At 42.2% G+C, this 13,020-nt stretch overlaps 1 protein-coding gene across 11 annotated transcripts in view; it reads right to left on the minus strand.

The window, feature by feature from the left end:
• Positions 1-13,020, minus strand: part of RPS6KC1 (ribosomal protein S6 kinase C1) — a 91,589-nt gene that overhangs the window by 43,668 nt on the left and 34,901 nt on the right. For 9 of the 11 annotated variants that reach the window (XR_008970593.1, XM_057397048.1, XM_057397047.1 and 6 more), the window contains one exon: positions 5,304-5,422. The exons of 1 other annotated variant lie outside the window; for it this stretch is intronic. Coding sequence is in view for 9 of the 10 variants with exons in the window: in XM_057397048.1 (XP_057253031.1) it covers positions 5,304-5,422 (119 nt within the window). In the remaining variant the exon portion in view is untranslated. Of the gene's footprint in view, positions 1-237; positions 384-5,303; positions 5,423-13,020 lie in introns of those variants that run through there. One more of the 11 variants, XM_057397051.1, reaches the window with a different exon arrangement.

The following is a 13,020-nucleotide window of genomic DNA, read 5'->3' on the forward strand; positions in this document are numbered from 1 at the left end:
AGTTCCTACATTTCTACAGAAGTTAACTAATAGTTAACTATTAAGTTAACTAACTAATTAACTAGTCTAATAATGCTACAGAATCAGATTTCTTCACCCATCGTAGCTGAAGAGCCCCCAGAAAAACCCAGTATGTACTTTTGGGCCCTTCTCTAGAACATCACCAGTGGTGGCACAATCAGCAATACCGTGTACACACACTGCTTTTCAGTTATGCACTATACAGACACTTCTTACCTTAAAACGCTTTACGGTCACATCCACAGCTCCCAGTGGCTTCTCCATTTTTATCAGTTTCAGGTTATTTTTTGCTCTTTACAGTATTTTGGTTTCACTGTTGCAAAGTCTAATAGCAGAGGCCAGTGCTGGGGAGGCATCATATTCTGTCGTGAAGCAAGCACACTCTAAATACCCAATTCCCAGAACTACACCAGTTAAGCACTCTATGAAGCCTCCTGCTCCTCTGAATAGTGAAAATCCAAGCTCTGCATCCAGCCATCAGTAACAAAGAAAAGCTAGCTCTCTCATCAAAAATAGAGGAACAGAATAAAATAATACAGAAGGAGTAACAAAGTCAAAAGCTTCCTTTGCCTATAAAAATAAGGCATTTATATTCTAAAGAAAGTGGCAAGCTACCTCTGCTGGCAGGTGGCCATCAGCAGCTTGTCCAAATGCACAGCATGCTGCTCAGGTAACCCAGCATATTCTCTCTTGTGCCTAGACCCTCTGTGTTTTGAAACCATTTCCAGACTACATTCTGAGCAGCACAGCTGGAGTTACCTGACTTGGGATTGGCATCACCAGTTCCTTTCCCACCACCACCTTTTGACTAGTGTGTGGTAATTTCAAGTAGAAAGGGATGATGCTGATGGTGATACTGCCCTTTGCAAAGACTCAGCAGCTTGTGGCCTCCACCTGCCTTTGGAAGGCTCTAGTTTTTGCAAGCTACACAATGAAACACAGCAATAGCTCCTGTCCCAGCTTTGGCATCACTGCTAGCAGCTGTAAGAGCAGGGGGAGAAAGAGAAGTACACCATGAGCCAAGCAAGAGGAAAAGCCTCGTATGTTAAACTCATTTAAGGCAAGAGCACTATCCCAAGCTCAGTGACACAAACACCATTTGACAGAAAATGATGCTACTGCTGATGTTGCCACCTTTGACAGCAGTTACCACAGAAGCTGAGGATACAAAAAGAGCACTTTCACAAACACCGGTGCAGAGCTACACATCAAGATGTGATCTCCTCTCACCATTCGGAGGCCTGTGTCTCATGACTTCAGTAACTGTAGCTTGGCCAGGCCCTTTTATTTATATATATATATATATATATATATATATATATATATATATACACACACACACACATATAATGGCGCACAAAGAAACAATTCTCAATATAAAAAACTTGGCATAAGTAGCACTATAAATGATTTCAAAAAGTGAAAAAAAAACCCATGCATTATAAAAATACCAAAGTCAAACCAGACCCTAAGCCTGTACATGCAGCCGTGCTGGGCCTTGCAGCTGACAGCTTTGTGAGACGGCAGCTGCCCAACGGTCGATCCAGTGAGATGCAAAGGCTGTGCTGTAGCTCGTGCTCAGGTTTGGAGGTGGCTCCCCAGAGCTGCTACTAAAGGGGCAGAGGAGAAAATACACCTTCAGTGTCTGCAAAATGGCCTGCTACTGCTGTTACACAGCATCCTTGAGTGCTTGTCGGTGAGAAAGCCCTTGAGGCTGCCGTGCTGTGCCAAAGGAAGAAGAGGAGGACAGCGTTTGCTGCAGCTTATTTTTCCCAGAAGGTCTACATGCCTGTTTACAACCTCCAGAAGCTGCCTCTGCATCTCCAATGGGTCACAGGAAGGCTTTTCTCAATGCTTACAAGACCCTGTCAAGCGAATTCCCAGTTCATGGTCAGTCATAGTTGCGTTAACTCCCTGTGCTTCTCTTCAGCCTTAAGAAATCTTCTATCCATCCGTAAGCCCTCTGCCCATAACCTTTTTTCAACAGCTCCAAGAGTTCTTCAAACACCTCCTCTTGTGCTCCTCTCTTCAGCACTCAGACTTGCCAGCAGCAGGGTGGTTACTAAGGATGCTATCCTTGAGGACTACACTGTTGGCTTTTGTTGAGGGAAGGTAAGCAACAAACTACAGTTGCTCTTTGTTTGGTTTCCATGGCATCAAAGATAATTTTTGCTTCTCAGCTCTGAAATGCCAGGCCTTTGCCTCTAGGGAAATCTGGTTTTCAAAGCAAAGGGCCTGGCATTTCAAGCTGGGGGGGAATGGGTTGCTTCCTTCTGCCTCAGGCCCCTAGAGAAAATCCACCATGCTTTACCTTCATGTGGTGTTCGGATGGCAAATGGGTGGCTTGGGGTGCATTCAGCAGGCAGTCTTTTGAGACTGCGGAACATGGCTCAGCACCCAACTGATAGCCCAAGACACTGGGATATGTGAGAGGCTGAAGGGTGCAGGATAACTGAACCTGCACTTCTGAGCTTACCTCTTCCCTTGCCAGACATTTCTCATTCTGGTGGATGAGAAAGAAGTAAAATGTCATGTCTAAGAAGGACAGGTAAGCCTAGTTTTGATACTGATCACTGTGACTGCTCCTTGTAAGGGCATAATAGGAAGCACACAGCTATCTACACCAGACACGGTTGACAAAGCACTTCTGCCTTGTAACATCAGGTCATGAACAAGAACACTTCGCCTTAAATTCCTATGCTTGCTTATAAGTCAGACCTCTTTCTACAAGGTGCAAAGTCTCAGCACCCCCACTGCCCATGATGTTCCCTGCACTGAACCATGCTTCCCATAACAAAACCACACTCTGCCAATGTAATATTGCCACAGGTACTGCTAAAGAACAGGATTTGTCCTTCGTTTTCTCGCAAACCAATTTCAGTTGTGTGGTTCAAACTGTGCTGACTTGGCCATGCTTCTAGGACAGGCATCCTACGCATGCAGTGGCTTCTCTCAGCCTTCAGTATGTCTCCAGAAACATTGATGAGAGACCTCTTTACAGATCCATGTGGGCAGAGAAGGTATTGTATAGTGTTATTTAAAACACTGGCACACATATCCTGCCCAAGCACCAGCATTTGAAGAGATGGTATCAGTCAGCATGACCTACAGCAGTGCCACAGGAGGTGGCAACAGACCAGCCTTGCCCCAGTATGACCAGTGACATGTAAATGGCAGTCAGAGAAACAACAAGCTGGTGTGAAGTGGCAGTGAAAAGAGGTATACACACCTGTACACTACAGACTTGATTCCTTTAGGAGGAGGACATGCTATACATAGATGCAGGTCATTTCAGCTCACTTATCACTGTCTGCAAGGGGTGGAATAATTCATGCAAACTCCAGTATAAACTATCTGGAGCAGTAAACATGAAAAGCACTAAGATGCAACAATTCAGGTCTGCTCAGGAATCAGCGTGCAGAAGAGTCACACTCCCCACTTGCCTCAAGACACTAAACCAAAGCACAGAGCATGCCAATCCTTAGTGGTTCCGACCAGTACCCTTACAACAACTTTGGAGATAAGTCCTTTTCTCAATGCACTTTCAGCTATCAACTTGGAAACAAGCTGTTCCTCACCATCACTATCATGACCCAGATGCACCATCTGCCCTTGTTGCCAGCAAATTCCAAAGCTCTACGATAAAAGTCAAATTTATGCATTATGAAGAGCAAAGAAAGGATATTAAAATACACAAACAGACTTAGTAAAGCAAAGCCAAACATGGGAACAGGGTGGGGTTTTGTGAAAAGAAGAATAAGCCAGGTGCACCATTTTGCTTGTGCAAAGTCAGGTTTGCCCTAACTTGTCAGGTTTGAGGTTTAACACACAAGAAGAATGGTTCTGTATTCTCATCACCTTTTTCTTCCTTGTCTTATCCCAATTAGTCCTGCTTTCCTTTGGGTCTGCAAAGAAGGCATGTGCCTTATTCTGTCCAGCATAAAAGAGGAAATACTTTACCTCTCAAGTTCACATACAAAAATACAACCTATTTCTTCCTCCTTCCCAACCACAATTCACTTTTAAACTTATAAAAAGGCAAAAATAGGTTGTTCACTTTTTTTTTTATCTTGTTCTGCAGTTTCCAAACACACTGAGGTTTCCATTCAATACAGATTCTTCCCCATTTTCAGGGGTGTTTGACCCAAAGAAAGACTACCTAGTAGGAGTTCGTATCAGTCCAAAACACTAAATTGTTCAAAGTACACTTCATAGCAGCAGCAAGACTCCAAATGTCACAAAATATATCCCATTTGGAACATCCTCAAAACTGTACTTGTGGGCTCGCAACATTAAAAAGCTACCCTTCAAAATCACTGCCTTTGCTTTCTTCATTTACTTATTAGGGAGCTGGGTTTTAGAAGGCTTCCCATTTTTGCAGCAGTGGTCTCCTTAAAGCATTTTTAGATCTGTGCAAAATAAGAAGCAATAATCTTGTGCCCCTTTTGTCCTCACTTGATATAAATGTAGAGAGACAGGGAGTTGGTGACTTTTATATTTACTACAATAGGGCGGTCACTGACAAGCACACACAGTTTAGCATGACTGCAGTAAAAGTCTGAAGTTAAGAACAGATAAGTCCCAAAGGACCTGTTTGGGGAAGGGCAAAGTAGAAATTTATTGAGGGTATCTTGGAACAAGCTTTGTTTGTCTTTTGTACAAGTACAGATAAGGGTGTTTCTGCTTAAGAAGGTAGGAATTACTACAGGACCTCCTCAAAAAGCAAGAAGCAGTTGATCACTTCAGGATATCCATTTGAAGGCATCTGGAAGAACCTTTGCTCAATTAAGTACTTATTTTGAGGGAAACTCATCTCATCTCCCCTTGCAATGTGCTTGACTCACTTCTGATATACACTGTTACACCCTAGGCTAAAGAAGCCAACAGCCTTCTTGCTCCCTATAGGACTGAGCAATAGCAAGGGAAAGTCAAAAGCAGTGTTATGTTCTAGTGTAGATTTTTGCTTTAAATTCTTTAGCATGATTAAAAGAGTTTGTCATCATGTGCTTACATCATTTACATTATATAAGTTGCAAGTAGAGGAAACCATGCAAAAAAAAACAGACCTGTATTATATGAAGCACTCAATGCTACGAAATGCAAACAAGAAGAATCAGAGAAGAATGGCAACTTAACAGAATAACATCAAAACACTCCTCAGGCTCCCTGAAAGAGAAATTCTAGACAGTTTGTGAACCTCAAGCTCATATTTGTTTTGCTAAATGCCAGGACAATATAATTACATGAAATTCTGGTCAGAAAGAGAAGAAACTGAAGCCTACCATAGAAACAGACGAATCTTCTGAGGGTTTATGGCAGAAGCTGGAAATCTGTTCAGCACGCATAAGGTATTCTGCAGTCTTCCTTTTCACTGCTTCACGACGAGTTGGACTTGATTCACCTCAATGGGGGAAAAGAGAGAAGCACTAAGTAATCAAAGCACATGGCTGCTTTGATTCTACCTTTTTGGTTTGCTTCAGGTTATGCCTAATCAAACCTACAGATAGGTTTCCTTATAAAAAGCAAATGCTGTGATATCAGAGTTCTACAAAACCAACAATTCAAACCTTGCTACAGACCAAGGTAAACAGTCTTCCCTCAGTTTTCTGTGTATATGTTTCTATGGTAACATAAGAAGTGAGACCCCTTATCCAAACATTATACTCCAAAAAAAAAACCACACCTCAATTAGAGAAAACATAAGACGCTTGCAAGAAAACAATAAGGAAGCTGGGGGTTTGCCTCCTGTTTCTAATATTGGCTTTTCTAAATATAAAGGAAAGCCAGAAATGCTGTTAATAGACACAAGACAATATGAGAGACACCAAGAAATCTTGCCCACAGCTTTCCAGTGCTAGCTCTTTGCCTGCTGGCCTGCGACTACACAAGAAGAAGCACTTACACCAACTATTTCACTTCCCAGGTGGCTGAACCACCACAGTGTTATGTCCACTTTACCCAGCCTCTTGCAAGAGGTGAGAATCCTAGGATCCTGCACAAACTCCATCTTCACTCCAAAACTTAAGAGTTTATCACGAGCAGTATATTGTTATAATAGACTCAATTTGTGATGACAACAGAACAGTCAACCGCCAAGCAAAGATAAGACTGTGAGTCACAACTGCTATAACAGAGAATTGACATTACTATGCTGAAATATAGTTAGAGACAACTGTTCCAGAAGAAGTCTGAATGATGGCAGAGACTTCATGTGGCCCTGACAGCCTCCTCCAGCCCTGAGGCCATCCAAGACTTCAGAAACACAGCCTTGGCCATGATAGGCTTCTGCACCAACAGGTACAAGCCACCACCTCTCACAAACCAATGCTCTAACAGGGCAAGGAACTGCAAGGATATCTGCCTAACAGATACTCAACATGAAAGTCAAGGCAAGGAACAGGAGAGGTAATAAATTAAGCACACAAATACACAAACCCTAACCAAGAGCAGATAACAGAGACAATAACAAAGACTAGAACTCATAAGATACTGATCAATGGGCCATGAAAGGAACCATCTGAGTGTAACCTTGAAGAAGTTCAACCAGAAACTTGGTAACTGATAAGGGAAAAAAACAGATTATTGTAGGTTATCAAGAATGAGTCCCATAAAAAAGAGCAAACTTATTATGGGATGTCTGACAGAGACTTTACTGTGTAAATGCTTGCATGCAAAAGTTATTGTGGAAGATTTTGGGGGATGGGGGGATTGTGGCAATGCGTAAGGCTTTGTGAGATGTTTAAGAGCAGGATTAAAGGTAAGGAAAAGGAGAGGGTCAAGGTGGAGCACAAGCATGAGCAAGCAGAGGTGAGAATTTCATGGGCTGATTGTGTATAAGCAGGCTGCTGATTGCTTGTCTGACTGAGCCCCATACCTGACCACCGCCGCCTGTCTTACCTTCTTATGAAACTCTGCTCCACACTATTGTGTGCTTATTATTGTCTGTGCATAAGATACACCAACAAAATTCAAGCTAGATAAGCAAGCAAGTCAGAGAAAAACATCTGAGAGCTGGACCATGGAGCTCTGGCATAGCCACCAGAGAGACCTGAACAGAGGATCTTTCCCTGACCAGCAACAGGTCGGAAGAAGTTGGTCATTCATGCAGCCTGTCGTTATGTAGGTGTCTGCAAAGGCAAGATGCTTCTGTCTGTGTCAATGTGTGGTCAGCCACGTCCATACAGAGTATATATACACACAGGCAAGCTCGTCTTAACAAATCTGCGCTTAGCTTCACTACTGGTAGGACCCAAAGGGATAGGGATAAGCTGCAGCCAGATCTCTCTAGCAGCTCAGGGCAGGAGCCACCGCTCTGATCCTTCAGTCAGCCGGATCTGGCTAGCTCTAACACCAGCTCCTTAATAAAGGAGGAGCAGGTTGTCTGGTTGTTCCATTTGCTAGGCGGCAAAGAACAATGAAAAACTAAGTACAAGGTCTCTGCTGAAAGGTCAGCAGAGCTGCTCTGCTGTAGGCTCTAGGAGTTGCTATTTTCCCCCTGCCCCATACAAGTGAAAATGAATCATTGCTCTTGCTTTAGACAGTCCTTAGACTCAGAGTGGGAAGAAGGCAGAGACTCTTTTTCACTTTATGTTGCCATGGTCTACTACCAGTCATTTTGACCCTGTTATAAAATAAAGACTCCCCCTCCCTTTCATACTGTGACTACAAGTTACCTAAACACACAGAATCATCACACAGACTCCACCAAGAATGAACAGAAGAGACATACAATCTACTCCACGCTCTCCAGTAAGTGACCTATTGTAAATCTCATTACCCACCTCACAGCAGGAGGGAAAAGTGATTGTCACTTCCTTGGACAGACATCGTGCCCTGCCCTGCAAAAACCTTTGGTTTGGGAAAAAAGCTGGACAGTCATAAATTCGGTGCACTTGCAGCATACAATATTATGGGTATTTCTCAGTAACGTCTCTCATTCTAAACACAGAGGGGACTTTGTACCAGGTCCAGCACCTCTAATAGCAGTCTCCACTTGGTAGGACTCTTCGGGTGAAACTCCCCTAGATAAGACTGCTAGTTTTAATCCCCTCTAGGAGAAAACAACTCAACAGCACTCCATTGTTTGAATGTGGATTTTGCTTGACCAGAAGACAAGAAACACACAGTGTTTCATAAGCGTTGAAATTTCTTAAAGCATGACTAACACTCTTGCTTTCATCTCTTCACTTAATCCTGCAGCACCATAAAACTCCCTTGTGCCAATCCAGTGGTGGTCACCCACGTTCTCTTAAAACACACAAAGTGGCAGGTGCTCAAGGAAACCAAGTCATCTGCACAGCAACAATAAACTATTGAGCCAGCATTCCCTTCAAGCAGACTGGTAGAAAACTGCTAGGTTAGTGTCTAAGGCTATCATAAAAGTCAAGCTCACTGCTTAATTGTTAGTTATGTGTATTTAGTTTGGATGTTTATTGCTCTTTTCCAATGCCTCAGTAATTTTACAGCGATTAATGCAAACAAGCCAGGATGCCCCCTTACAGCTGCCTTTATTCTCCCTACTTCCACATCCATCCCAGCTTCCCTTCTACTTTTCCTTCCTAATTTGTTAGCTAACATTTGCAAACTGTTCACTTCTTAAAATCTTCAGCCACAAAAGAGGGTATGGATTCACAAAGCAACATTTATCAGCAAGTTCTTGCTGTGAATAAGACCACTGACAGTTCAGTCTGAATGCTTTAACTGGTGAGTGTTGGAGAACTGGATTTATGGAAGGAAGATTTTTGCTTCCTATTCTTTGTGTTAGTTTGACCAATAAAATGTAAAAAGCTACATTCCAACATAGATTCCCATTTTAACAGCCAATATCTCACAAAAATCTGTGATATAGGATATGATTTCAAACATAAATGTTACTTAAAAAGCCTTAACACAGGGGGATGAGTAATAATAAAGGCCCATTACACTAAAAATAATCTTTAGCATTTATGCCAAATTTCAGGTCATGGAACTCTTCGCTTCAAATAAATCACTGAAACACAGCACTAGAACAAATCCTTCTATTTGACAGATGTTAATGCTCTGACACAGACTTTATGCCTTTTTTCTTTAATGCAACATTACATTTTGCTCCAGGATAATGTTTTTAGTTACACAAAATGCACACTCAGAAGAATCAACTCATTTATTCCTAGTTAAGAACTTTTGATTTAAACATTGTGTGAGCGTATTGCGCTCCTCTTTCTATTCTGTGGTTAGCCCACGACAATCTAAAGAAGTATCTCTAATTACAATTTAAACTTGAAAGGCATTTTTCTTTAAATGGCAGCAAACAGGAGATGTTTAAACTGTGTCAAAGCCTTTGATGAATCTTTACAACTACTCATAAAAGATCATCCTGCTTAAAATAATATTGATTTTTCATTTCTTTGCTCAGATACTACGAGATTTACGTTTCATCTGATCAGGATCAAAGCTTCTCCCCTCTCCTGATCACTGGGATTAAATCAGCAATGTCATTTTACACGTTTAAAAACTACGCTGCTAAAGCAAGATATGAAAGTGTAGCGAGGCTGATCATAGAGACCTTAGAATAAAACCCCCTCAAGATTCCCTGTCTCTCTCCCTCTGCATTTGCTAGGAAGCAGCTGTGCCTCACACAGCTTCACATGAATGAAAATATTAAGGCGAGAAACCACCCACTTAGTTTATTTTCCATATGACTTTCCTGTAATTATTTCGTAAACTGTTCACACAACAATATATAAAAACATCTGCAAAAACAGGTAATTAATGTGTCAAGCCAAACTAATGCATTTTTTATGGTGTCCATGCTTCGTCAACTGTAATTATAACTCTTTTTAAGCAAATGATGATGTGTTTGTTGCAACGTGCAAGTGGTTATTTTAGATGCTCTGTTTACTATAACTGCAAACAGAGTATAAAAAAAACTCTACAGCTACTTTGTCACACAGAGCATCCTTCATCTACACAAGCACAAGCAGGCTGCTCCCTCATTGTCCGAAGGTTTTTGCTTATTTCAAAGTAATAGAAGTATCTTTAAATGAAAATTGGCTTTGGAAAGGCTGACCAGGCCACCCGCTGACCAAAGTAACGGTAGCCAGGACATTAGGACAGCAGCCAACAACCTAAAATTTGTTCTTTAATTTTCATTTCTAAGGGCAGCTCAGCCACAATACATGTACAAAACCAGACCACTCCTAACAACATTCAAATGATCTTGAGGCTTTGATAGAGGAAACCCACAAATATCGGAATGATTGTGCCAAGGACTTCATCTGGGACTTGTTTTCCATCATTTGAAGGAGAACTGCAGAGAAGCAGCACAGGGGGCTTCTCCTCCCACCTCAGAGCATCTCAGAGGAGCACATATCTTTGAGAGATTAGCTTACTCAGTGCTGAAGTGTTCAGCTCAGTTAAGTGTTTATTCAGGCATCAAATCTTCTGTAATGCTATCCTATAGGAAAATGACTTATGTTCAGATATTCATAGCAAAAAACTATTGAAAGGGGGCCATAACCAATAAGCTCAAACAAACAACCTGGGCAGTAAGGACCATGGGATAAAATCTGTCCTTCTCCCCCACTTAACCTGGGGCTCTGCTAACACAACACATCTGAGGAGTGCTGTCGAACTCAAACTTGCTCTGGTCCTAACTATTTCCCTCCACAGATCCAGGATGAAGTCACATGGAAGAGATGTATCTTCCTGGGTGGTAACAAAGACAGCTCTAGTCTCCATTTGCCACTAACATACAAAACACCCCCCATTCAATAAATCATAGTATATAGCACCCACCCAGGAACTGTAAATATTCCTTCCTTTGTTTCTCATCACATCCAAGTCATTCCTCAGTGGGAATTAGAGCCTCAGGAAGAGCCTATCTGCCAGGACAACATTAGTGCACTCCTTGTCCAACCAGCTCCTTGACCAGGATGTGGATCTTTCCACAGGAAAGATGAGGCTAAAAAGTTAGCATTAACTGTCCCAATCCTCTGTAACCTTCATGTTCCAAATCTTCCTGCTTTTCTCTCAGACTTACTAAAAATATATGTGGGCTGCCTTTATTTAAAGAAGATATTAGAAGAGATATGCTTCAGGAAGGAATGTCCTCTTGCAGAACAGGCTACAAGGAACTTGTGGGAGACTGCCTGTTGTGCTAACCCCAAACTCCATGTTCTTAACAATTTAAACAGTCAAACTTTTCTCTAAATACCGAAATCTTCAATGAAACGCTTATAATTGTCAAATCTAACAGCTATAATACCATTTTTTATTTTTAAAAGTTTCTTTATCTTCTTCACAGTCTTCCTGCACGTATCACCCAGCTGGATTGCTGGATTTTTCAAAGCCTTGCTCTCTATAAAAATGCAAGGGAGTAAGCCTTAAAAGATTTATTTCTTCTCACAATGAAAAGAGGTTTAGCAGCACCTTCCTTATTAGTGGGTAGCCCAGCTGTTATTTTTGCCTAATTGGTTCAAGAGGACCTCTGTTCTTCTTAGGGCAAACACTTCTTACATCATGTGAAGCAGACTCCTTTGTCCATATTAGCCAAACAAAAGCTCAGGCACCCCGTAAGTGACAATGCGGCTCATCATCCAGCACAGGTTTGTGACCACTTTGGACACACTTTTATAACCCCTGAATTTATTGCAGGAAGAGCTGCTGATTTGGAACGAGTCTCCACCAACTTTCCCAGGAGAGCGGGTAAACTTGGATTTTAAACACTGACTTAAGTGAGATGTGGCAGGTGCTGGGGCAAATGGGCACTTCAGCATCAAGGGAAGATGCTCGAGATTTTAGCAGCAGGTGGCAATTTGGGATTGGGAAATAAGCCTGCTAGTTCTTCACCCCCAGTATGCTACATATTATATTAATGATGAGTTCCTTTGAGGTGGTGGCCAAATTCTGCAGCTGAAAAATATGTAATTATTAAAAATTAACACCAAGGTTAAGCCCACAATAGTAAAACAATTTTTTCCTCCCTTCCTCTTTCCCTCTTTTTCTCTCTTACATTTTGAAGGAGTCGCATCTTTTTAAGATGCACCACATTTATCAGAACCATTCTTTCTTAAATGTTTGAAAATACAGTACTGTACTCTAGCAACCAGGAAGAAAAAAACCTCTCCTGCTGAAGCACAAATGAGTGACAGTGAGTGGACACCTAAGAAGTCTTCCGCCAAATTTCGCCTGTGCTTATAACTATTATGTCTATATTTTATAGATCACTGGAGGTTGAGCCGCACACTTGCAGACCTGCACTTCCTGGGAAGTTACCACTTTTGCATCCTGTAGAAAACCCAAGGTTAGACACCAGTGGTGTAAAGGTCTAGGTAAACTCTTCTCTGGAGAAAAGATCTTGGCGTGTTTGCCAAAGTTAAGATTACACAGAAGAACGGTGTGGGTGAAATGCGAGTGACCAGTAAAGGAGTCAGTAACACTCAATATCATAGAATTCATAGATTCAGATTCACAGAACGGGTTGGGCTGGAAATGACCTCAAAATCACCCAGTTCCAACCCCCTGCCATGGGCAGGGACACCTCACACTAGAGCAGGTTGCTCCAAGCCCCATCCAGCCTGGCCTTGAACACTGCCAGGGATGGAGCATTTACCATTTCTTTGGGTACTCTGGTGCCAGCGCCTCAGCACCCTCACAGGGAAGAGCTTCTGCCTTAGGTCTAACCTGAACTTCCCCTGTTTCAGTTTGAACCCATCACCCCTTGTCCTATCACTGCAGTCCCTGATGAAGAGTCCCTCTCCAGCATCCTTGTAGCCCCCTTCAGACACTGGAAACTGCTCTGAGGTCTCCACGCAGCTTCTCTTCTCCAGGCAAAAGATACATAGATAATATCAACTTTCCAGCAACACTGATCAATGAACATCTATTTCTAGAGCAAGTCATGTTAAACCCACAAGGTTGTGGTGGATTTTCACATGTGTGGGACTGTCTGGAAAGAACTAAAATGAATGGTCACACCACAACAAACCACTGAAGGGAAGAAAAACTTCCCATCCACCT

This window comes from Pezoporus wallicus, unplaced genomic scaffold (genome assembly GCF_028554395.1).
Source record: "Pezoporus wallicus isolate ANWC-B61680 ecotype Strahan unplaced genomic scaffold, APGP_CSIRO_Pwel_v1 contig_14703, whole genome shotgun sequence".
Taxonomy (NCBI): domain Eukaryota; kingdom Metazoa; phylum Chordata; class Aves; order Psittaciformes; family Psittacidae; genus Pezoporus; species Pezoporus wallicus.